Source organism: Rhinopithecus roxellana, chromosome 18, assembly GCF_007565055.1.
Source record: "Rhinopithecus roxellana isolate Shanxi Qingling chromosome 18, ASM756505v1, whole genome shotgun sequence".
Classification (NCBI taxonomy): domain Eukaryota; kingdom Metazoa; phylum Chordata; class Mammalia; order Primates; family Cercopithecidae; genus Rhinopithecus; species Rhinopithecus roxellana.
The window spans coordinates 42,487,569-42,514,559 of NC_044566.1; the positions used below are offsets into that span (position 1 = coordinate 42,487,569).

Sequence of the window (26,991 nt, forward strand, 5' to 3'; positions counted from 1 at the left end):
TAACTCAGTATCTTCAGAGAATCAAAGTTGAAAATGCTATATATGAATCTGTTTTAACCACTTCTAGAAATTGGAGCTCTAAACCATGTAAATTTCCCAAAACAATTACATTTTCTGATGTGTGTATAAATTTTCCCCCATGTAACTAATATTGGTATCCTTTAAAAAAATCACAAAAAAGTTTCTTGTTCATAAAACATTTATAGATAATTAAGTACCTGTATTGATCTTCCATTAAAATAATCTACCCAACTGCAAAATAAATCTGTTTCTAAACAGTTTATTCTCTTAAGCTGATACCTAAGTAATTAAAGCATGTAGTTATATACTGTTTAAATAACCTCTGAGGAGAATTTTCGAATTGTTTTTAATCTGTCAGCTACAAGGAAAAGAAATTATCCAAGATACTTGACAGAACAAAGATACTGTCAACATAACTGTAAATCAAAATGTTGCATTTTAAAAAGGGAATGTAGATGGATAAATTTGTGGGGAAAGCTCATCACATTCTTACCAAGAAATTTCAGTAAATCTTGTGTAGGTATATAATTTCAGTAGCAGATAAGATGCTATATCTAATTAAATGGTTGTCCATCTTGAGGTCTGACACTTCACAGACCTTTTAAAAAGATAAAGAAGTACTTTTTATGGATTTGTTAATCCATTAAAAAAAAAAGTACAGAACAGCCCAGGCAACATGACGAAACCCCACCTCTACCAAAAAATACAAAAAATTAGGTGGGCGTGGTGGCAGGCACCTGTGGTCCCAGCTACTCAGGAGGCGAAGGTGGGAGGATCACTTGAGCCTAGGAGACAGAGGTTAAAGTGAGCCGAGATCACTCCACTGAACTCCAGCCTAGGAGACAGAAACTCCATCTCAAAAAAAAAAAAAAAAAAAAAAACCAGAAAATACCTAGGTGGTATTAAAATATATATATATATATGTACACATACACACTTAATTACTACCATAACCACACATCAGCATACATACAAAATGACTGTTCACATCCTTTATTAGTTTCCTAATGCCATAAAATTACCATAAACAAATTACCATAAACTTAGTGGCTTAAAACAACAGAAATGTATTGTCTTACAGTTCTGGAGGTCAGAAATTCAAAATGGGTCTTAGCGGGCTAAAATAGAAATGTAGGCATGGCTACATTCCATAAGAGTCTGTTTTCCTGCCTTTTTCAGCTTCTAGAGCTCATGACTATTCTTTGGCTCATGGCCTCCTTCCACCTTCAGAGTCAGCATTGGCATTCTCACATCTCATCATTGACACGGATTCTTCTGCTTCCCCTTCACACACTTAAAAGACCATGTAATTAGGCCTCCTCAGGTGATCCAGAATAATCTATTTTCAGATCATCTGAGTAACAACCCTAATTTTTATCTGCAACTTGAATTATCTCTCACCATGTAACATATTAACAAATCCCACATAGATTAGGACATGTACATCTTTGGATATCTTTGGTAGACCATTATTCTGCCAACCATATGTATGAATAATTTTTTCTTTACTTTTCTTCAGGAACTCCATGGACCATCATCCACCTCTGAAATGATATGCAAACTATTCACATATATGCATGATTCTAGAGAAAGAGTCTATAACTTTCAATAAATTTTCAAAGTTTAAGAATCACTGAGCTGGGTGCAGTGGCACTTGCCTACAGCCCCAGCTACTCGGAAGGTAGAACAGGATGATCACTTGAGTCCAGGAGTTCGAAGCCAGCCTGGGCAATATAGACAGACCCTGTCTCTTAAAAAAACAAAAATCGGACTAGCTCATAGAACACCAATGTTCCTTAGAAGAATAGTTTCGCAGTGTCAACAATGCAAAATTTTAGATTGGCTTTTTGATGTGTATATTTTTAACTATAATCATAAAACCTTGATATGGATTGAAAGTTTTTTTCTTGTATTTTTCCTCTGTGTGTTTTTATAGACTGTGTATAGAGAGAGAGAGAGAAAGAAAACTTACCCATGTACAAGAGCAAGCAAATCATATGGATGTTCTTGGAACTCTTTTTAATATTGTAACTTTTTGTAAATTTGAAATTATTTCCAAAAAAAAGATGTATTTTTTAAATTAAGTCCATCTCAGAGAAACAAGACCAACAGGAAAATAAAAGGAACCCGAAAACCCTGCTAAGCAAACTTTTTAATACATTCAATAGTATATACTGTTTTCAAGTTACTGTTCAAATGTTTTCTTCAAGAGTCTGCATTCTTTCTTGAAAGATGAACAGACCTATAGCTTTCACAGTTTTATCTAAATAAGTTAATATGTTGAAGCCAACATTGCATCAGTTGTAGCTTACTCATTACAAACAGCAGGAGGAAAAAAAAGCATAGAAATTACAAGACCTCTGTTCTTCACACTACCCATATTTACCATCTATTTGCTGGTGACTGCATTTCAGTTTCCAAGAGCAAAACCCCAGATTTTAAATTATGACTTCAGTTCTACTCCTATGACAAGTAAAGAGGGGTATGCAGAGACACTAACTGTGAGTGGAAAGGGGTAGGGGAGGGATGATTAACTCTTGACTGTATTGAAGAAAGCAAGCTGACACTTCTGCCCTAATTGCGCACCTAAGTAATTGAGTTCTTTCTTCTTATAAAGTACATTACTTTTAGGGTATTAAAGTTCCAGGCAGGAATTCTTACTAGTTTTTAACCCACGAATTTAATGATCTGAAGTAAAAGCACTTTTTCCATTTTTTCTTTGAAATGTAACTCAGGAATTTGCACCCCCTTGTGGTCAAACATAAATTTCTTCGTTTTCAAAAGACCATTTTTTACAGTTGGGCTCTCTGTTCAGGCACAGGAACTACTGTATGTTAGTTGGTTTTGTTTTCTCCCATTTTGGCAAATCAAGAAGCTTTCATGAAAGAATTTTTCTTACATAAGACTTTAAACACAATTGGACTTAAATCTTCTAAAAATGACTTCCACATAAACTTCAGTCTCTGCAAAATAGAGATAATTGCACCCACTTCATGAGTTACATGAGGATTCAGTGGGAAAATGCATGTACCTGTTTAGCCCAGTGCCTGACACATATTAGGTCTTCAATAAATGTTATCATTTATCATCATCACTTTAGAATTATCTTAACAGATTATATCTAGAAGGGGACTAAGATAAAAAATTCTACAGTGAGGAAACCAGATTGTGTTACTTATTTGTAAGTTCTATTACAATTTTACACATGTCTCCCAAATATGCCACTTATCCAGACCCCCCCAGCTGATTGTCCCCACAGGTATATTTTTAAAATATAAACAATATGTAGTTATCCCTGGATGCTAGAAATTTGGATGATTTTTACTTTATGTATTTTAGATGGGCCTGGGTTTTTTAACTTTAACAATCAGAAAAAGCAATAAATCTATTCCATTTCCATGTTATTATTATTATGAGATGGTAAAATAAAGTAACATCCTTATTCGCCTAACAGGGATCATTATTCATATTTGGGAAAAATCATTTGTCAGTCTGATTTATCATTTTAATGAGCTCTTGAAAAAGAATGGTAACCCCGACCGGTGTGGTGGCTCACGTCTGTAATCCCAGCACTTTGGGAGGCAGAGGCGGACAGACAGGTCAGGAGTTAGAGGCCAGTCTGGCCAATATGGTGAAACCCCGTCTCTACTAAAAATACAAAAATTAGCTGGGCGTGGTGGCGCGCACCTGTAATCCCAGCTACGTGGGATGCTGAGGCAGGAGAACTGCTTCAACGCGGGAGGCAGAGGTTGCCGTGAGCCAAGATCGCGCCACTGTACTCCAGCCTCGGCAACAGAGTGAGGCTCCCTCTCAGAAAGAAAAAAAAAAAAAATGCTGACCCCTAATGGCACTAACTGTAGTATGATTTTTAAAACAACCATTAAAGAAGCCAGTTTAAAAGATCAATGACTGACTGACAATAACATTTACTAATATTGCAAGCACTGTTGAAATTCCTTTAATATTAGCTCATTTACATCCTTACAACAATCCAATGAGGTATTAATAGTACTTGTTTTACAAAAGGTCCAACAGATAATTTACCCAACAAGGCCACACAGCTAGTAAGTTGTGGAGCTGGGATTCAAAACCAGGCAGTTCGGTTCCAGAGTCAAGCCCACTTAAGTAGTGCACAAAAGTACCAGAGATTAAGTAGTGTATTTATACTACTCTGCCATGTTACTTCTTGATCTCAAATTGCTAAAATCCATTTCTTTTCCAATACACTTCAATAATGCAAACCATGCTACGCTTCTCCCACTTCCTTATTAGTACTGCAGGCACTTTAATATCTACTGTCTTATTTAACATTCACAATGAAAGTTTTAAAATATTTACAACTTTATTATCGTTAATTGTCCTATCAGAGCGCCCATTTTTTTTGAAAGTAGACAGGTTTGCCTAGATAGGGTGCTTCTACTTACCAGTTCTAAGACTTTGGGGCAGATTTCTTAATCTGAGCCTCAGGTGTCCTCATCTGTAAAGCGAAGATAATACCTACTTCATAAGGTTGTTGTGAGCAATAAACACGATTAATCCGTAAATCATTTATTTAGTACAGTGCACAGCACACAGTCAATACGTGGTAGCTGTCAGTTTACCAATGCGTTGCACAACAGAAACTCGTCTTTGCTGGATTCAGTTATCTTGTCTTTGCTGGATTCAGTTCACTTATCACGCCATTAAAAAAAAAAAAAAAAAAAAAAAAAAAAACCTAAGTGACACGGAAAACTACCCATTCCTATCTCAAAAGTTTAAGAACAAGTTAAGACGTAAGAGAAACTGGTTTCAATGAAAGCGCCTTCGCAATAGGCAGCTTAGGACCAGAAAGAAGGGCTTCAGCAAACTTAATCATTAACTCTAGGCAGGCGCGCGCACACACACACACACACACACACACACACACACACCCCGTTGAGGAAGGAGACCACGCCTCCTGTGTGGGCTCAGGTTGGAGCGTACAGCGTGGTAGAGAACTCCAGGGCTGCTGAATCTGACAGATGTGGATTCATCCACTTCTCTGCCACTTGTGCTGTCTTGGACAAATTACTTAATGTCTCTGAGCCTAGGTGTCCTAGCCTTCAAAACGAGAACAGTAATAGTTCCTACCTGGTAAAGTTGTTCCGAGGCTTAAGTGCGATAACCCCTGTAAAGCGCTGGCGAACGGCAAGGGTTCTACACGCCGGCGGGGCCGTTTTAAATGCACGTGTATCCATATGCAAGGTCTCATTGATACATTCCGTTGTTTGGAGTTTAGACACTGGCTGTAAGACGTTTTTCTTTTCTCCTAAGCTGGACCCGTATTTGTTTACCTCCAACGTAGATTAAATGCCTGTGGGCTGATAGCTATAAGTGGACCCTCGGCCCCACAGCCTCTACGTTCATTTCACCTCCGTGGCTTTGCAAAAGCGCTACACGCACGCGCAATAAAAGAAGCAAGAGGACTGCGACCGTAGAAGCAAAGGGAGAGGACCGCACAACGATAATTCTGCGCATGTGCACAGCGGGAGGAGGGCGAGAGTTGGAGTTTGCGCATGCGCGAAAATGTCGGGACAGCAAGAGAAGTGGGGGTTAAGAGGCGGTAGTGACAGCTGTGGAGGCAGCCCGCGTTCCCGGCATGCCCCGGGGCGGCGGGGTTGGCTCTAACGAATTTGAATGAGGAGCCTCAGCGCTTTCGGCGCCATTTTCGAGTGATGCCTGATCTCATCAATCTAGCGGGAGAGACAGGATAACCTGTCCGAGTATAGCGCCACTATGACTCCGCCGGAAAAATTACTTTAAAAATCACCAAAAATTACTTGGAGCAAAGGGCAGACGGCGGAGCTTCGCCAAGTCTGGCGCAGTCGGTAAGAGCCTGAAGAAGTAGCAGAGCAGGACTCGGGAGGTGGCAGTGGTGGGACCCGGAGGCAGTGGGGGGTGCAGGGAGTGGGCGCAGGGTCTGGTCTCAATCGCGAAAAATCCGAGGAAGTGGGGTTAGGGGCAACTTGGGCGTCTGCGAGTGGGCGGCGGCGAGCGGAATGTGGCGGGAGCGCAGAGACACGGGGCTGTGGGGGGAGGGGAGCTGCAGTTTGAGCGGGACCTGGACCGGCTGCGGCGGAGCAGCCGCCGCCCAGCGGATCTGTCAGCAAGACCCCCCGCCCGGGACCGGAGCCGGGGACGGCGCACCGCGGGGTCTCTGCAGGCGGCCGCTCCTTGACAGGAGGACTGGACGCGCGCCCCTCCCCCATTTCCGAACGGGGCCGCCTTTTCTCGCCTTTTTCCCGACCCGGTGATGGCCGTCATCTCGTGACAAGAAACTTAAGGTCGACAGAAAACTCAGGACCCGGAGTCATGGGTCCCTCCGGTGGGTCGTGGCAACAGTCCCCCCCCGCCACCGCCCGGCACCCATCTATCTATATTGTCTTTTGACGCTGAAGGGTGAGGTGCCCCAGGAATGAGAGTTTCCCAAGCCCTGGCTGCCCTCCCCCGGCGCGCCGGGTCCCCGTGAGGTCTCTGGGCAGGTAGGACTGGCCGCGGCTCGCGCTTCCAAGATGGGGCAGGGGCAGGCTTTTGAGGTTGTAGCGGGCTCTTAGGAAAGATGCTGGACTTTAGCTTCTTTCTGGGGATTTTTGTCATTTGCTCTCGCAGCGTTGTCCTTTCTCAAGGGGGAGGGGTGTTCACGGGTGAGATGAAAGATGGGGCTTCGAGCTAGCGATTTCCTTCTCCTGGCTATTTCCTCCGAGTCGCACTTTTCTTAGAAGACTTTTTTCTTCCCCGGTGTTTGAAACATTTCGCAAGGAAAAAAGCAATCTGTTTAACTATTGATGTTTTCCTCCCCCAAAAGTCTTTACCCGGACAACTTCATGGTAATTTTGCGATCCCCACCTTTTCTTGACGCTGCGGAGGAGGGACGAGAGTTGTTATTTGTCTTTCCCTTCGGTGATTTTTTTTCCCCCCTTAGCTGGTGGTTTCTATCAATTCCTACTCCACAGCTCTTGAGTAATGTGAGCCAGTGACGGCATTAACTTTAGGTAATACTTTTATGGCCTTTGTAAAAATCCCGCGTTAAGGATGTATTAGATCTTGAGTTCTTTTCCGCGCTGGAGGCACCACCAGATTAACCCTTTGCCGGTGTATTGCGTGTCGGGCGCACGGCTCTGGGTTGCAAATATTCCGGAGATGCTTTTTGCAGCAGCTATTCTGTTCAGTTGTTCGCAAAGAGGAATAACGCTTCCTGGGAACTGCAGTGACACCCTTCTTTAGGACTGCCTGCCTACAGTTTTTCCCCCTGGAATTGATATAACGATTGATTTATTTTTTATATTCTATGAAGACTAGGGGACCCGCCCTCGCTTAGAATGTTTCCCGGAGGAGAATAGAAGAGTGCAGTGTGATGTTTTTCAAATTGTGTCTAACGGAGCTCCCTAAACTCTGGACTTGTTACCCCCTGATTGGCTGGAAGGAAGCGGGCCTTGGGGGGTTTGAATGTTGAACGCTAGTTTATAATTCTCGACTTTACGAAAAATTATACTTTTAGCCAGAGAACCACGGAAATAGCTACGAAACGTTAGGACGAGAGTTTAGAAAAAAAGTTGGTTTTTAATAGTTTTTTTCTCTCAGAAAGGATTTTCGTGTAGTTCTCAAATGTATATTAAAAGTAAAACTGAAGAGGCTGTTTTCGCAAAATTATGTTTCTGCTGGTTGAAATTACAAGACATTTATATATTTGTCATTGTTCTTTATTGGTTAAAAACTGAGTGAAAAATTTAGTTTTTTTCCTTTGATAGGACTTTTTCACCTTGAACTACATATATTTGTTGGATGCAGATTACCGGACAGTTGTTTCTTTTATTTTGATGCAAAGAAACTTTAATTTTCTTAATGTTCACGAATGATCTTTGTAACATTTTCCATAAAAATTGAACATCTTGTTTAAAAAAACTTTTCGCATCTAGTGAAAATAGACATTTTGCTAATTCAGTAACTGCAGTGAACTAAAACTTTAATTTACAAGACATTCATGTTAATTTAGACAACAGGTAAGCACAGGTGCGTATATATTATTTCGTTCCTTTGATAAATCCATTATGAAGAAATATATTGTATACAACAGTGTCAGTGTGCTGTTTTTTATGTGGTTGATTTTCAGTTGATTTTTGTTCGATGTTGCCTGAGACAGCCGTCAATATATTTCCATTACCGAGCTTGTCATTCCATTTAATTGCATCTTGATAAAAGGCAGGTGTGGTTTTCAAAGAAAAGCAGTAAACGCACTGATAAACAGCTGTAGATGCTTTAAGAAAGAATTGTTTTAATTTAATAGAAGTTTATATTCTTTTATGAATAGTAGTTAAAATTTTGAAGCTTATAGTGTGTATGTTCGCATTAAGTCAAATATGCATTGTTAAAAAATATTCAAATAAAAAATCTTATGGCTTTTATAAATCTCTGTAGGGCTGTAAATATAATTTATATTAGTAAGTGGAATAGCTGAGTTTATAATTCATACCATTTTGTACTGCCCTCATAACAAGAATTGTGATAACAGACCCCTTTTCATTACCTTTGTTCAGAGCTATTTATTTTGGGTCATCTTATGAAAATTTCATAAAAAGTGCTAATTATCTTCTCTGTAAAATTTGATTTAATGAAATTATAGGAGATCTCATTTCTATTTTAAACGTAATTATACCTAAAGTACCAGAACTCCTGGGTTTTGCTTTTTACTGATGGTTTTTGTTTTGAGTTTTGTATTTTCATTCAAATTATGTGAGTTTTGGGGAGAGTTGGGGGCAAGCTTTAAATTCCACCAGGCTGGTTAAGTATAACCATACATTTTTAGCACTTTGGTTTATGAGATTTTTTTGTTTGTTTGGGGGTAATGGGTAAAGAATTGTTTGTTTAATAAGCCATTTTTAAAAGAAGTGAGTGATTCCTTTATTTAAAATACATCACTTCAAACTTGAGAATACACTAGCGCCTAAATAAAATCCACAGCATTCAAAATATTTTCACTTTTATGTGATGCTATATAAAAGGAAGATTTTGGTTTTAGATTTGTGGGCATATAGATATAAGGTACAACAGATGTGTATTTTTTAATGTTTACGTGCACTTATCCATATTTCTCTGTAGAAATTGACAGCTGTAATTTGTATTATAAGGACTAGTAAAGTCATTTATTACCATAGGAAAGCAACTGCGGGGTGTGGTGTTGCTATGATAGGTCACCTCTTTTTAAAGCTATGTTTACATATTGTGGGGGAAAGGGGACTAGAGAGGGTAAGGTATCAGTCTTCCTGGTAGCATTGATTTTCATTTGTTTACCTCCACACTATTTTTAAAAATTCAAATAAAAGTGCAATTTCAGACTTTTAAAAAAATGCTGTTAACCTTAGTTGTACATTTACAAAATGTAGCCTCGAGTGTTTGTATGTAATGCTGCATATTTTTTCTAATCAGATTAATATGTTTTAATGTTTTGCATGAACTACAGCTAAGGATAAAAATTTTGAAGTAGCTTTCATAATCTGAATTCCTAGTTTCATCATGCTTTATGGAGTTTGTTTTTTTGTTTTGTGGAGACTTGTATATATTTTTGTTTGTTTGTTTATTGGTAGGTAGTAACTATTAAGAATGTCACAGAATACTTAAAGCCAGAAATATGGGTCAGTTGATTTGGTTTACAAAATGAAAAAAAAATTCCTAGAGACTGTATTAGATAATTCTTATATATGACACATTAGTTTTCTTCAAAAGAAGATTATAAATTTATAGTTTCGAAAAATTATTCTATAAAAATTTCTCTTATTTTAAAATATTACCTAAAATTGGCTCTTGTCTTTTTTTTCTTTTGTCTAATAAAGCTTAAAAATTCACGTATTTCTTTTTAACCCCTTTTTAGAAGACACAGATTTTTGGTCTTATTATAACTAGAAAACACATCTTAGAAAAAATTGTCATACATATAGTTTCGTGGGGGTTTTTGGTTTTGTTTTGTTTTTAATTCAGCAAACTTTGAAACATTGTATGCCAGACAACTAATTTTGGCACATAATTAGAGCTCAAACTATGACTTGCTGAAATTTTGTAGCCCCAAATCTCATAACACCAAAGGAAATCAGTAATAAAATACCATTTTATTTCAAATAAACATTGAAAATGAGATTAAGCATTTAATTTTTAGAAGTGACAGTATTTTAAAACTTTAACGTGATTGTCTTAAGAGTAACGATGGATTTTTAGAATATCACATTACTATTATATGTTTGTTTATCTCGTTATTTGCAAGTACAAATGATTGTAGATCCTTCATATAAATATTACTTTCTGGTGGGGAACTGAATTTTTTTTATTTTTTTGACTCGGTTGGGTTTTTTGTTTTTATTTTTTGGTCTGTATAAGAGATGCTCTAAAGGATCTTCCTTTTAGAAAGACAAGTTTTAAGTATTGGAATTGATATTAAATATATATTTGAATATTATTAATATTTCATATCAAATTATAAGAAGTTTACTATACTTTTGTTTAATCCTGCCTTATTTCAGTAAAGAAAATTTGTACTGGGATAACTCATAGTGGTTTCTAAGAATAAATAGGAAGCTCTATTTTGTAACAGATTTTAGATTTGAGTTTTACTATTTGAAGTTTTTTTAATATCATCTTTTTTATCATACACATTGGTTTATTATTTTATTTATATCCAAACCTCTTTTGCTTCTTATTGCTTAATATTTTTTGTCTCCTTACTGTTTAAAAATTTAACATTTGGCATGTAGTACATTTTGTTTTCTACTATTTTCCTTCTATGATTTTTAAACTTAAGATACCTTAATTTTCAGAGTGCTCAAATATAGAAAACTGTCTTTTGAGGAAGACTGTGTATAAATGATTGTAATTTTTTAAAATGTCATGGTATTTGGATTGGTGTTTGTAAGTTATGGATGATTGTATGGGTTTTGTCATTAAACAATCAAATATTTGGAAATAGAGGAATAAAGGTTCTTCTAGTTTTTATTCTTTCATTTTCCTAAGCTATTCTTAAATATAAGTGGAAAATTTATTCAGAGCATTATGATTTACATGTAATACATGATACACCTTTGGTAATTTAATATTTTTATATAGTCGATTGCCACTGAATCATTATAATTCAGAAAGGTGAAACATGAAAAAAACACTTAACATATATTCAGCTACATCTCACTGCTACTTAGAAACATTAAAAAACCATTTGGTCTACTAGTGGTCCATTTATTATTTGTAAATATGTTAACTTGTTAAAAAAAAAATAAGCTCCACATTTTGGTCTGTTAGGACTGTAATGTATTAAAATATTTGGAAATACTGATGTTTTTCACTTAGGCTTGGCAATAGACTAAATCTGAAAATAATGGTAAATTCTTAGCCAGGCATGGTGGCGGGTGCCTGTAATCCCAGCTACTTGGGAAGCCTGTAATCTCAGCTACTTGGGAGGCTGAGGCAGGAGAATCCCTTGAACCTGGAAGGCAGAGGTTGCAATGATTCTATATCGTGCCATTGCGCTCCAGCCTGGGCAACAAGAGCAAAGCTTCGTCTCAAAAAAAAAAAAAAAAAAAAAAAGAATGGTAAATTCTGTTATCCTTAAAACATCTAATAATTTGGAGAGAAAGTTAAATTTTGTCCCTGTCCCTTCAGTAACTTTTTACACTGTGGAATTTATGAGTTTTACAAGTACAAACTACAGTTCTGATATTTTCCTTATGAACTCCTCTTGTACCAGTCCTCTAACAGCTACCCGCATACACACTCACCCATACTACTTTGAACATGAATGCCCTAAAGAGAAATGAAAGCAGAAACATATTAATCTGATTTGTTTGAAGAGGCTTCGGCTGATAAAGCATATCACAGGTGTTTCTAATCAAGTTATTTCTATTTTAAAAACATTTTCAAGTTAGAGCTTCCCTGAACATTGGCAAGATTGGGGTCATTTTGAAGACCATACCTCTGTGTTCAGGGATCAACTGTGGAACTGCAGGAGATGGAAATCTGTTGAGTGTCTTCATGCTATAATACATGACATTTTTATTGCAGGTTTTGACCTGTAGCAGAGAACCAATTCTGGAGAACAACCTCACTTCTTTGATTGAATACTCACATAATGCATTGGAACATGACATGAGATGAAGGTATACTAATGAATTTTAAAACCATATAATTTTATGCCTTCGCAATATTTATTAATTGGACTAGACAATTGGTAAAGCTGAAACTTTTACGTGAACTAAAATCAATAAATAATTACTAATAAACAGAAATCATCATATGAAGTGGCCATAGCTGAGTTGTCTAGCTTACTAAAACTCCAGATTTTTTTTATACAGTTAATGTTCTTTTCATCATCCTAAGGTGTAACTCCAACTGAATTTATTCCAAAAATATGTATATATAGTAATTTTTGTTTTCTTAAGGTTATTACAGTGTACTCAGTAAAATATGATCTTTTCATCTTATAAAATGGAGAGTTTAAATCAAATGGAATTTGGTGCTTAGCTGTTTGACAGGTGGTAGAGTAGTAGGTAGAGCCTGCAAAATTAGGTAAAATTGATGAGAATATTTTAAGAAAATGTAAAGTATTCCAAGTACTGCCCTAACCAAAAGTGGCAATATGGTCGAAACTGAAAAAACCACTTTCTTAAGCAGAAATTACTAGTGTCTTACTCAAGATACGCTGAGTAAAATAAGTTGTTAATATCAAAAGTTGCAGACTCTAAAAATAAAATTGTAGAATCCCTAAACCTCCAGTGATTTTTATAGTTTTAGTTGAAAATTTCAGATAGTATTTAACTAATACAGCTTTTATTTTCTAAAATAGTAATCTGGTATAGTGAAAATGAACTTATTGAACAGTATTACTAAGTATTGGTTAATTCTTTTATAGTAAAGTATTAATCTTATATGTACATGTGTGTGTGTTTATGTAAAAACTACTTGCTAAAGTAAGGTTTACTAACATAGTACAAAATTTATTTTGATTTTTTCACCTAAAATACTTATATACTTAGAGGAAATGTCAAAAGTTGTTTTCATAAAAAAATTATTATTTAGTCTTAAGAATGAAGTATATCATCATGATCATAGAACTGCTTTTAACTTCCAACAATGCAAAATTTTTAAAGGTGAATTCTGAGATGTGTTTAAGAGTGAATGTTGAAATACATATCAAAATACTAAAAACTGAAATTTGATATTTCTATATTGTTGGATATTAGGTAGATAATCCAGGAATTAATCGATTAACAGTTGACATTAAAATGTAAAAATGTTTAGAAATCAGAGTTTAATGTAAGGGTGAAGTTTAAATACTTTTATATTGGTGTCATACTGTAATGTGATTGAGATAATTATAAGGTATAGAATGTCTTCATATGTTTGATTTTTTTTTTTTTTAATGAAAAAGCAGCTTAGTTTGAATAGAATGAAAATAAATACAATTTTTCCCTCCCTGACTTAACAAGTATTTTTCAGGTTAGAGAACATTAAGATGAAAAGTGAAAAATATGGTTACCTGAGTGTCTGGGGAAAAAAATCCAGGTTCAGTTTATCACTTTCAGTGCGTATCTTTAGAACAACCTTAATGAGTTAAATAGGAAAAGAGAGACAGCATTTGAGTTTATATGGTAGATAAGATATAAATCCACAGAGTTGTTCCAAATTTAGAGAGTTTATGATTTGTGATCTTTGAAGATATCGAAACTTATTTTGAACACAGATATTTAGCATCACATAATTGTTCTTCCTATAGTTATTTTACTAGGTTGTAAACTTCTAATAACTTAGCTTAGTAAATAATTTCATATCTAGAAGAATCAATACAAATATTAACAGTTTACTTGTATTTGGTCAATTCTTACAGGGTGAGAAACTTTAACCTAATTAGGAGTATGTTATTTTAGGAGGCCAATTAACAAAGGGTTTAACTGCTATGTATGATTGGCTCTCTTTTAACTACCCCTTGAAAGACATTTTGTAAAGATTTTGACTGTTTTAAATTTGCAAACCTGATTATCTAAATTTAAGCCCTGATACGTAGTTAATTATGTCGGAATTTGGGGGAAGAGATTTATTGTGTTAATTTTTATCTTTTTTTCAGTGATTTGTATCGCCTTTGTTCAATATTTATGTTTTTGGCTAAATGCACAATCAGGGTTAAATAACATTCACTTTTGGGAAAAATTCTTAGCTGTCCCTAAAATACAGTTATACCATGGTTGTTCCTGTCTTACTGAAATAGTTTTTTTTAGGATAGAAAGAATATTTAAATAAACTAGAATAGAGGTAACTTAACATATCTACATATGAAGGAACTTAAATTGTTATTTGTCAGATGTATAATGCTGGTTTATAAGGATATGTTACATTTTAGGCAGTTTGTCAGCTATGACAATTTTAATAGAGGTGTTATATATTGCTTAGAATTTGTTAAATAATAGATACAATTAACTTTTTAAATAAAAGTTTTAAAAGTATTTATTTGAAGCAGTTTTGTACATGTGTGTATTTTATGTGTTTTTTCTTAAACTAGCAAATAACATCCTTAACCTATTTCAGTTGTTTTTCTTCAAATGAGATCTAATGTATCAGAATTATATTTTCTGATAAGCATTTTTCAAAGGGTAATAATTAATGTGAGGGTTTAAAATTTATATTAAATACATTTTGAGGTGAAATTTCTATTCACAGCACCACAAACCATACTTTTGATACTTCATTAACATATTTGATTTAGTTTTACTTTCCAATTTTCATGGTTAGAATCTTGGAGGAGATATGTGAAGCATGTTTCACATGTGGCTGCTGAGACTGATTAATCCTACTGGTTAATAGTTTATTAATTCATTACTGTTTCTAAGTGTCTAGATTTTTTAAAATCTTTCTTTAGGATTTGCTGTTAGTCTTTTTTATTTTATATCCTTCATACCAAACAAATAAAGTATCTTCTTATCCTCTGATCTTCAGAATTATTTTTATTATTATTAACATTTTTTGTTCCTCATTGAACTGCTAAGCAGAAAAATTTTTCAATTTTGATAAAAATAGAAGATGGGGGTTGGGTTTTGATTTTTTACAAAATACCTAAATTTAAAATATTGCTACTGTTTCATACTTTTATTTTAAAATGTCTCAAACTTAGCCTTCTTGATTAAGTATTATTATTTAAACTTACTAGCCAGTTCTAGCCTATGTGGGTTTTTCTTTTTAATAGTTTATAGATCTCCAAATTTTTCTGACTTTTTATATTTTTCTGAATCACAAATTGCTTAAGGTTCTAAAAGATGAGTTGCCTTTAGTGTTAAAGCTGTAAATCTATAAATAGCATCACATTACATTTAAAGGTAATTGAACAATGAATATTTCTATTTCTGTTACTCATCAATTAATACTATGTACTTACTGAGTTTTTAACTTTGTATTGCACATTTAAAATAGGTAAATTGCATATGGAAGTTTTTTTAATGGGATTTATGCAAAAACATGGACTAAAATCTTACTTCTTTGCTAATAGTGTCTAAAGTCAAACTATGGTGGTAATTAGATATGGGGTTCTTGGGAGCCAGAGGTGTTTTGTAAGCAAAATAAAGTGTCATTTCTTGATTGGAGTTTGACACTTTCTTATTTTCCGGGAGAATAGGTAGGGAAGTTACTCTCTTTATGAATTTACCCCAACATTGGTTAAAGCTCTTCAGAGAATTTTGATAATTGAGCGGTTAAATCTAAACTTACAAAGGGAAGATTATTATATACGTCATTAATTTCCTTTTCCTTGCATACATTATAGGTTCCCTTTCTAATCAAAACACCAATTTTGTCTTTTTTCTCTCCCCACCCCACTTTTTAAAGAAAAAATTATTTTAAAAATAATTTTATCATATAGTGATATAAGCAGACCTTGAGAGGTAGGTTGATCTCTGAACCATTTTTCCTCTGTGTCAGTTGTATAGTCTTTTCTCAGCTTGCTGTTTAAGAAGCAGCAGCAGCAGCAGCAGCAGCAACAGCAGTGAATAAACAAGATATCACCACAGCCCTTGTTCTTACCCCTTACAGCTGGGAATAGAGGCTGGGAGATCGATGCTGCTTGTCAGCTGTTGTGCAGAATAACATCAATATGCAATAATGGTAGCCAAAGGAGCCTGCACCCATGCGTTTTTACAAACCCAGGTGGGAACAGCCCAACTGTCACTGTACCACATACACAGGATAGAGAATACATTCTTTAGCAGAAAGGTTGCAGCATAAAGAGAACAGTAGATGCTTGTAGTTCTTAGACTCTATTATTTTTTTACTATTTACTCTATGGCTTTAGTTCATTTAATTTTTGTTCAGTTAATTCCATCCATTAGAATGGAAAACCTGTCTTGTTTCTAGAGGTATAGGTAGTATGTTTCATGTATATATGGTATGTTTCATGTTTTCACTTTTAAGCAGGTAGACTGAAAAAAATTATAAGTAGTTGCTGATATCACAAGTTAGGTAATATATTGAGGATAGAAAAGAAAAGTTGGCCATGGCCACACAGGAGTGTTTCTTTCACTTTTGGACCATATTATCTTTGTTTTATAAAAGCCCAGTCTAACAAGGCCAAATTCTTGTTGATTTCACTATAATAGAAGAAAGAAAACAACATTCTATATTAACTTAGTGTTGTAAATAACTAAAAGCAGGCAACAGATGAAAACTTATGTCTTTTTCTTACTACTAAACTATTTTTCTATTTACCATTTCTCACTGAAATATCTTTTATCTGAACTTTTTATCTAGAAAGCTCAGATTATTCTAAATCTTTTGGAAATAGGACTTTGTAATTTCAAATACTGTAGAAGAATGTTTTTATTTTTATAATTTGAATTTGCACAGATTTTTATAACCTAAATATTCAATTTTTTTTCTTCCTTTTACATCTAATTTCAATAGGTGAGAGTTACAGAGAAGTGTAGATATTGGATTTCTGTAAATGTTCTGAATTTATTTGTAGAATTCTTGGTGGGAAACTACTAAGGATATTTGTGTGTGTGTGTGTGTGTATAAAACCAAATGTCCTGTTTAAAGTTTGACATTTGCAGTAGCTTTCTGTTGAAAAGGTAATCATAGTTGCTTTCTGGTCATCTTCATTAAAATCACTTCTGATCACTCTCACTCTTAATATTTTCCTGTGCCAATCACAGTAAATTCAGAACATTAGTTCCCTGCTAATATTACTAAAAAGAGCTTTGTCATAGTATGTGTCTAGTTATCTGAAAAAATAAATGAGCCCACAGCCTTTTCTGGCATTGTGAAGTCAAGCATATTCAGCCATAAATTGAGGTTACTTTTTCGTTGTTGTTGACTAATGCTAGAGGTTTTTAAAAAAATATGTTTATGTAATTTAGCAGATAACATATTAATTACTGTTACCTCCCCTAACTAAAACATGAGTTACATAATCCTCTGTGTTGAAAACACCTCATTTTTAATCATTACTTACTGCTTAATGCCTGCAAACCACCTGTATGAGAATAACCTAGAATTTAAAAACTAAAATAAAAACATTTTTCCAGACCTGGAATTTGTATTTTTTTACAAGCTCTAAGAGATTTTTCTTAGGAGCACCAACCACATTTGTGAGAAGCACTACCCAAAATGAACTTGGGGGAGGGATTGTTCATACCAACAAACCAGCTACTTTTCCTGCATATTTTTTTCCCTCTTTGGTCATCTTGAATCTAAGCTTGATATTTAATTAGGAATCTTATTTCTAGATTAAGTTCTTGAATCTTGAGTTCGGCTGATTAAAAAATAGATTAGGTCTTGGTATTTCCTCAGTCATATGAGGAAAATCTGTGTTATCAGAGCTTTGTTTTCATGTAAGTGCCTTGGGCCAAATTTCAGTCTATTCTCTTTGTTTGGAACATTTAGTATACCCATGTTAAACCAATACTTGATGAAAACCAAAGGAATTGATCACTTACGGATTTTTAAATTTTCATATAGATAGTAGCTGTTTTTCTTAAATATGCTTCCAAATGTTGGAGGAAATATAAAATGAGGAACTTTTCATATGCTGCTTGTTAGAGCATTTAGCAATATCTTTGTAAAATTGAAGATACAATAGGCTTTCACTCAACAATTTTATTCCTAGATGCTCTAGATAAACTCAGACATGTAGAAAAAAGTCTTGGTTATTTGTAATTAGAAAAAAAATGAAAGCAATGTAAATGTTAAGCAAGAAGAGAATGGCAAATTGTGACATCGTCATATGATGAACTGTATAGCTACTAAAATGAGAGCTGTGTTTGTCATCATGGGTGAATATCCTACCTCAACAAACAAAAATAAGTTGCATAAAGGTTGTATACAGAGTAACATGTATATAAAATATGTATGATATTATACCATTTATCGATAGCTTGAAAGCAATGATAAAATTGGACATCATCTGTATGTGTAATCAATTTTCATAAAAAACAAAGCAAAGTAAGCATGGCATAGTTTTAGATTTCAGAACAGCTGGATTGGGAGTCCAGAGATAGGATGTGGAGGTTCATTTTGGTATTCCCTTGATTTTTCTATGAATTTTGAAGCAAATGATTTTGAAATTTTTAAAAACATGCTGTTCTTCTTCTGTGAAGATTAGTCTACAATAAAACATATACTTGCAGTTCTCCGTTAAGAAAATGGATGGGTTTGTCGTATTCTTTCTATTCTTTATCTTATAGTAAGTGCTGAACTATTAGTTAATGTAACAACTACATCTTAGAATCATGACTCACAGAAACCAAACATGCTAACCAACTCAAATTACCAGCATATCTTTAAAAATATGTCATATGTTCCTTCCTTTGAGTACTTGGAATTGTGCAGTATACAATACATGGATTATAGATTATGCAATTGTGTGTGTGTGAGAGACATGAATCAGTCTTGGGATATGATCTTGAATTTATCTTAAAATATCTGCAGATATATGATGTCCTCTAGAAGCTCTCTGGACTCCAAGTTAGAGTTTTAGCTTTGACTAAAATTTTTGAGTTAAACTTCAAGAGAGCAATAGTAATAGAATAGCAAATTATAAAAAGCCAGTGATAAGCAGGATGAAGTGGCATGCAGGCCTGTAATCCCAGCTACTTGGGTGGTTGAGGCAGGAGGATAGCTTAAACTCAAGAGTTTGAGGTTGCAGTGAGTTAAGACCACACCATTGCACTCCAGCCTGGTTGATAGAGTAAGACCCCATCTCTTAACAAAAAAAAACTAACAAGAATGCTGCACTGGGCTGAAACATACAAATGCTGCTGGGTGTTTGTAATCTGATTGTTCTGTGCTATATAAGGATCAGAATACAGTTGTGGCAACCTCAGTTGAAATGTTCTAACTTACATATAATGTGATGAAATTTTTAAAGTCTTCCCTCTTTTTCCTAGGTTTAATAATGATAGAATGAAGACCATAATAAAAGAGATCTCTACTTAGCTCAGCAATTCTTACCTTGTAAGTATTAACTCTGAGTCTCCCTATCATTGTCATAAAAGGTTACTGTTTGGTGTCATGTTCTGGTTTATTTCTGATTTTTTTTTTCCTGCTTGTCCTAGTATGCTCACTTTCTAGCCTCTCCTAGCCCCTCTACACGTTGAGATTTGATGTTAATTAATAGTTTAGACCAAGAATAATGCCATTGCCCTGGTAAGTTATTTAGGGAAGTATTTTATACCTGGGCCCTATAATCTCCAAGTCTGAGTATCACAATTTTGAGCCCTTTTCCTTCAAAGGAATTAACAGATAAGTAATTGTCTTTTTTAGTACCACCATTTTTCAGGTTTATTGGTCTTATGGTTTTATAAATTGAGAGTATTCTCTCCACTTGAGAAATTATTTTGTAAAATTTGTTTTTAATTTCATCAGGTTACACTTAAGACTTTGTGAAGAGCTTAACATTTAGCTGTTAAAACATGAGGAGGTGGGAGAAACATGAAAGCAGTCCCTTTTCCTTCCCTTTTGTTTTTTTTTTTTTTTTTTTTTTTTTTATTCAGTATATATTTCTTGAGCATCTACCATGTTCCTAGTACTTTTCCAGGAGCTGAAGGTATAGCAGTGAACAAAACAGATAAACAAGTAAGTACATAAATTAGAAGATTTCTGACATGGATTCAAAGTCAGAGGTTTTGGGTCAGGGCCAGGACCCTGCATCTTTAGCAAGCTCTACCTGAGTAGGATGGCAGCTGATCTGTGGTCCATGCATAGTGTAAAGAACCCGCTCCAAAGAGCCAGGGAGCAGTGTCCAGCTGCAAGTCCCCCTTTCTTCTGTCAGGGAAGTTTGCAGAAGTGAATCAGTGGATAGCAACACCCAAGTGATACCTTCAGGGTAGACAGGAAGGCAGTCTGTTTAGTTGAAGGTCAGGAACAGTCACCTTAATTATTCAAGACATCATTTCTCGCCCTGGATTGCCCCATCACCTCCCAAGCTAAACCTCAGATATTTCCTGCAAATATCAAAATGAGGATTTGTTTTTCTCCTTTTTCCTTCCTTTTATATATACATATGCATACCTCTTTTTTAGAATAAGAAACATTTTTCCCCAATTCATTTAACTTTTGAGACACTTAGAAATTCTAAAAGAATAATTTTAACAAGTTAACTGAAAATAATATTATGCCTCTAGAAAAACTCACAAGATCAAGGACATATAAAATGCTCAGGATACTTATTTCCATAGAAGTATTTGAGACCCTAAAATCAGTTACGAAAAAATGTCATTTCCATCCATTCCTTGAGCTAATTCTGCATCTCTAAAGAAAACCTCAAGGGCAAGACTTTCTGTTCTTAATGATGTTGAGGGCATGTCTCTGTTAAATGAAACAAGTGCTTCAGATGCTTTTATTACATTATCTCACAGTGACTCAAATAATGTGTATGTGTTGGGGATGGCCTTATGATCATAGACAATCAGCCATTGAACTCAATAAGGTGAGAATTTTTAGGTGGGGGATCAATTAAATATTGAAAACTGTTAATAATAAGCCAGTTTGCAAAGTAGTAGCCAAATGCCACAGGTCACTTTCTTCTGGTTTTCTCCCGGTTACATTTTTGTCTCTGGAAAATTAGAATGGAAAGATTTGCAAATCCCTAAAGAATCCTATATAGTCCAGGCTTGAATTCCTTAATTAGTCCCTTGGAAACCAGCTCAGCCCTTCTTCAACTTAACTCTTTTTTTTTTTTTTTTTTTTTTGAGACGGAGTTTCGCTGTGTCGCCCAGGCTGGAGTGCAGTGGCGTGATCTCGGCTCACTGCAATCACTGCAAGCTCCGCCTCCCGGGTTCCCGCCATTCTCCCGCCTCAGCCTCCGAGTAGCTGGGACTACAGGTGCCCGCCACCTCGCCCGGCTAGTTTTTTGTATTTTTAGTAGAGATGGGGTTTCACCGTGTTAGCCAGGAGGGTCTCGATCTCCTGACCTCGTGATCCACCCGCCTCGGCCTCCCAAAGTGCTGGGATTACAGGCTTGAGCCACCGCGCCCGGCCTAACTTAACTCTTAAGAAAAGAAGTCTTTTTAATTCTTATTACACTTGAACTGGAGGGCAGTCCACTTTTCAAAAAGAAATAGGTATCATTTAATTTCTAACAGATGCATAAGCACAGATAACATCACATTCTTCATTTCATCTCCTTTATAAATTTCTAAGCTAGCAGTCTTTCTTGGATACTCTCCAGCATCTTTTAAACATAAGCCATTTATCATATTTCGTAGTTGGAATGCTTTCTGTTGTCTTTTCTAGGTAGATTCCCCTTAATCTTAGATCCTAAAATGGTGATGTTTCCAATTAAACAATACCCAGAATAATAGGTACATGGTGACTGACAATAGTGAGTGATGCTGTGTGATTGTGTGTTCCCCTTCTCTCATTTTTTTAATGTTTGTTTAATGCCATTTTTTAAAGATGGGATATATATAAATAGGGATATATATGTGTATATATATATGTGTGTGTGTATGTATAGATAGATAGATAGATAGATAGATAGATAGATAGATAGATAGATAGATAGATAGATTTTTTTTTTTTTTTGAGACAGAGCTTCGCTCTTGTTGCCTGAGCTGGAGTGCAGTGGCACGATCTTGGCCCACCATACCTCCATCTCCCGAGTTCAAGTGATTCTCCTGCCTCAGCCTCCTAAGTCGCTGGGGTTACAGGCATGCGCCACTACGCCCAACTAATTTTGTTTTTTTTTGTTTGTATAGACGGGGTTTCTCTATGTTGGTCAGGCTGGTCTTGAACTCCCGACCTCAGATGATCTGCGTGCCTCAGCCTCCCTAAGTGCTGGGATTACAGGTGTGAGCCACCTCGCCCAGCCTAAGATGGGATTTTTTTTTAAGCTGTTTGTTTGTGGAATGTGGATGTTCTAGAAGTTGTAGAACAGTGATGTTCATGTATACAATGCTGTCAAACAATGGCAGTTTGGGATTCATTTTTACAAATTAAATATAGAGATGGAATATTTTTCAAGTTTATTTTTCAATTTAGAGATCTTAAACTTTCGTTGCGTAACAAAAAATTAAGAAAGAATTATATGTCTTTTTCTTTTTTGAACTGTTTTTATTTTTCACATGGCATTTTTGAATAGATAAATTATATATTTCTGTTTGTAAATGTAAACATATGATTACCTGCAAAGGTAATGCATGTTTACATCTTTTATGTAAATTTAAATATATATTTGGTGCTTAAAAAACATCTTTAGGTACATTGTCAGCAGTTAAGAACATTACAACTCTCTTTTTAATAATCTACAACAATAAAAAATCTTAAAACATTGACTTTATAAACAGAGAAAGAAAAGATGAAGCAGAAAATTCACCAGTGCTGTCAATGTTAGTTCCATAAACAAAAATGATAGACATAAATTACTTCCTAATTCCAAAGACTTATTAAATTTGGCTGCTATCAAGAACAAGGCTAGTAAAAAGAAATAACAAAATATTTCTCACATATGACTATTTTTAGAAGTATTATCAAGTTAGCAATAAAAGCAATGGCATGTAATCATATCAGCCTGGAAAACATTGTCAATTGTTAAATTATAAATAGTACAAATGTAGGACTGACTGAAAATACTGCAAAAAAAATCACAATATTTTAATCAGTGGAGCAGTAAATAATCGATGATAGGGCAAATGATATAAAATCTGTTGTGCTTTCAATAAAATCATAATGATGTAATTATGTTATGCACTAGACATAGCCAAAGTTTCTCCTGTTTTTAATTATTGTGATAGAAATTTACTGTTGTGTAAATTGCTGTATACCTGTGCCACTGATGAGGAAATTGTAATTATCTTGAATAGTTTTAAAAATGGGAATGTTTCTGGGAGAAAGGAATTTCCCAAAAGAGAAAAAATAAATTGCTCTTTTGGCAGTTGGATTAGTGGTGAAGAGTGTTATAATCCAAAAATTTCATAAAGGTACCAGCTATTGTTAGCATTTGGTAGTAAAGAGAATGTCTTATAAACCTATTGATATGAAGTGCCATTAATTTAGTAAATATATAAAATCTAGGCTCTTGTGTATTCTATAATTTATGAATATAGAGAAAGTTCACAATATGCTGCAACTGTGTTTCATTGTTCAAATAATTGCTGTTTTTGAGAATTAGACGTTTAATAAAAATGTCAGGTGTTCCTTGTCCTCATTCTTCCATATTTGTCATATATGTTTAGCAAAATGATTGAGTTAAATATGAGCTTTTATGTTCAAACGATGGCTGTGTTTTTGCTCTTAATAAAATTGCAGCCATAAAGTTTGATTTTTAGTGCCAAAATTATAAAAAGGGGTTGGGTTTGTTTCAACCCGAACAACTTCTTACCTTCAAGATAGATGATTCAAAGAGGAATAATAGGGAATTTCTTATTTATGAAGTTACTTGGTTGTTTTCTTAGGGAAACAAAAACAAGGTAGAATTTAACAGCATGGGGCCTGATTTAAATAGAAAATAAGTGTACCGATATAATTAACTGCTGTCATGGGGATTTCAAGTTATAAATGTAATAGGTAATATCCCCTGACTTATTCTATATATTTTTGCCCTAATCTACTACCTATTAGTCTGAAACTTGAGTTTTTAAACTTAATCTCCATGTAAAAACAGGAATAAATTGAATGCATAATTAAAATATATGTTGTCAATTATCATATCTTTTTGCCTAGACTATAAATAAGCTTCATTTTTCCTGTTATAGTCACTAAATTAATTTATGCTTATTTTTCCATTAAAACAAATTACTTTGGCTGGGTGCAGTGACTCATACCTGTAATCCCAGCACTTTGGGAGGCTGAGGCGGGCAGATCATGAGGTCAGGAGTTCGAGACCAGCCTAGCCAACATGGTGAAACCCCATCTCCACTAAAAGTACAAAAATTAGCTGGGCATGGTGACCGGCACCTGTAGTCCCAGCTGCTCAGGAGGCTGAGGCAGGAGAATCTTTGAAACCAGAAGGCAGAGATTGCAGTGAACTGAGATCACGCCACTGCACTCCCGCTTGGGTGAAGGAGTGAAACTCCGTCTCATTAATAAATTAATTAATAACAAAAATTAGCCGGGCATGGTGGTGCACACCTGTAATCCCAGCTACTCAGGAGACTGAGGCAGGAGAATTGCTTGAACCTGGAAGGCAGAGGTTGCAGTGAGCTGAGATCGCACCATTGTACTCCAGCCTGGGTGACAGAGCAAGACTCCATCTCAAAAGAAAAAAACAAGTTACTTTAAAATGTCTTATAAAATCTCAGTTTCTTATAGTAAAACTATTTGTAGCTAATGAAAATGAAGTTTTGATACATTTAACAGTACTACCACTAAGAATGCCATCCTTTCAAGTACTCTACCACTGGTCAAATTTCAGAACCTCAGTTTAAAATGTTTAGGGAGGCCAGATGTGGTGACTCATGCCTGTAATCCCAGCACTTTGAGTTACTAAAGCAGGTGGATTACCTGAGGTCAGGAGTTCAAGACCAGCCTGGCCAACATGGTGAAACCCAGTCTCTACTAAAAATACAAAAATTAGCCAGGCGTGGTGGTGAGTGCCTATAATCTCAGCTACTGGGGAGGCCGAGGCAGGAGGATAGGATGAATGCAGGAGGCAGAGGTTGCAGTGAGCCAAGATCAAGCCACTGCACTCTAGCCTAGGCAACAAGAGCGAGACTCCATCTCAAAAAAAAAATGATTAGGAGAACAGCTGGGCATGGTGACTCACACTTGTAATCCTAGCGCTTTGGGAGGTTGAGGCAGGTGGATCACTTGAGGTCAGGAGTTCAAGACCAGTCTGGCCAGCATGGTGAAACCCCGTCTCTACTAAAAATACAGAAATTAGTCGGGCATGGTGGCGCGTGCCTGTAATCCCAGCTACTTGGCTGAGGTGAGAGGATAGCTTGAGAGAATAGGGAGGTGGAGGCTGCAGTGAGCTGAGATCCCACTACTGCACTCCAGCCTGGGCAATAGCACAAGACTCCATCTCAAAAAAATAAAATAAAATGTTTAGGAAAACAATATCTGAATTAAAATTCAGAACACTTCAGTTTTAAATTTTCATTATTTTTAGTTTTTATATCCTTAGTTCAACTGTGTTTCTTTATGCCTCTAGTATTTGGTGCCCTGTAGTCAGAACTTAAAACTGGCAATCTGTCTTTCAAATCCTTAACAAGATAAAATAGTGAAGTACACTGAATTTTTCTAAGTCAATTTTATGTTAAATTGAACTTTATTAATTTTATTTTGACTCTAGAATATTAGAATTAGAACCAGAGTAAACAAATGTTTTCCTTTATGTTATAAATTACATTTATGTTAATTAACAAAATAAATTTCTCATCAGAGGGCAGGTTTCAACTTAGGACAGTAAGTCCTCACTTAAAGTAATGAATAGATTCTTGGAAACTGCAGCTTTAAGCTAAGTTACATAGAATAAAACCAGTTTCACCATAGGCTACTTGATAAAAACAAGAGTTAAGTTCCTACGGCCTATTTCTGGTCGCAAAGAACATCACCAAACTTCTAAATAAAGATCCAACACAGTTCAACATTGTGAAATAAATGTGAGTTATGCATACATTTAAGAAAGATTAATAGAAACAAGATCATTACCCAATTTTTGATGAGTCAGTGAGCGATGATGGTCATAGTGGTGGTGAGTTAAAATAAGGAATAAATGTTTGTAAAGCGGAAATTATAAGGAGCACCTTCTACCACCATGTTCAAAAACAAGCAATAACAAATATGGCATGCTTGCTGAGCACTTTAATATTATATCATTTGTTGTGCATTTGTATGATGATTGTATATTTGACAAGTTTTTATTTTGCAATAATTTACATTCATTCATTTTCCAACCCACTTACTCCACTTTGGGGTTGCAGGTGGCTGGAGCCTATCCTAGAAGCTCAGGATGCAAGGTGGGAACAAACCCTGGATAGGATGCCATTCCATCACAGGGTGTCCTCATACCCCCACACTCAGCCATACTGAGACAATTTAGATGTGCCAACTAACATAACATGCACATCTTTGGGATGTGGGAGAAAACAGACATGGGGAGACGTGGAAACTCCACACACTGTGGCCCCAGACAGAAATCTATATATTTCTCCTCTTCAGTGTTAAAAATGAAATGATGTTGAATGAAACAACATCATTTGAAGATCTTCTGTGTATAACTTTGTTCTCTGGCCCTAGATCTATCTAAAAATTGTTTTTATATCTTTTCTCTAACCTATACATTCTCAGATCCTTCCACTGTAGTCATAGCATTAATTTCTAGACCATTAATATCCTGGATACCCCACTTTGCATCTGTTACATTTTGTTAGTATTCCTTTTAAAATAACTGTATATAGAATTGAGCTCAATATACTTAATGTGGTATAGGTACAAAACACATTGCATTTATGAAGTTCTATAGTGCAGTCTGATTGCACTACCTTTTTTGTTTTCATCAAT

General features: G+C 35.3%; 1 protein-coding gene and 1 long non-coding RNA gene across 8 annotated transcripts in view; one reads left to right on the top strand and one right to left on the bottom strand.

Moving 5' to 3' along the window:
• Nucleotides 1-5,521, bottom strand: part of LOC104662733 (leukemia-associated protein 1) — a 448,067-nt gene extending 442,546 nt beyond the window's left edge. For 4 of the 7 annotated variants that reach the window (XR_004054765.1, XR_004054763.1, XR_004054761.1 and 1 more), the window contains exons 1-2: nucleotides 5,131-5,521; nucleotides 4,446-4,498 (exon numbers count right to left, since the gene is read on the bottom strand). Coding sequence is in view for 1 of the 7 variants with exons in the window: in XM_030922456.1 (XP_030778316.1) it covers nucleotides 5,131-5,251 (121 nt within the window). In the remaining 6 variants the exon portion in view is untranslated. Of the gene's footprint in view, nucleotides 1-4,445; nucleotides 4,692-5,130 lie in introns of all 7 variants that reach the window. The other 3 variants (XR_004054760.1, XR_004054762.1, XM_030922456.1) reach the window with 2 other exon arrangements.
• The window catches only part of LOC104662731, a 57,836-nt gene continuing 36,300 nt past the window's right edge, over nucleotides 5,456-26,991 (top strand). Inside the window, exons 1-3 of the long non-coding RNA XR_004054766.1 lie at nucleotides 5,456-5,867; nucleotides 12,076-12,170; nucleotides 19,437-19,503. This is a non-coding gene — a long non-coding RNA (uncharacterized LOC104662731). The remainder of the gene's footprint in view (nucleotides 5,868-12,075; nucleotides 12,171-19,436; nucleotides 19,504-26,991) is intronic.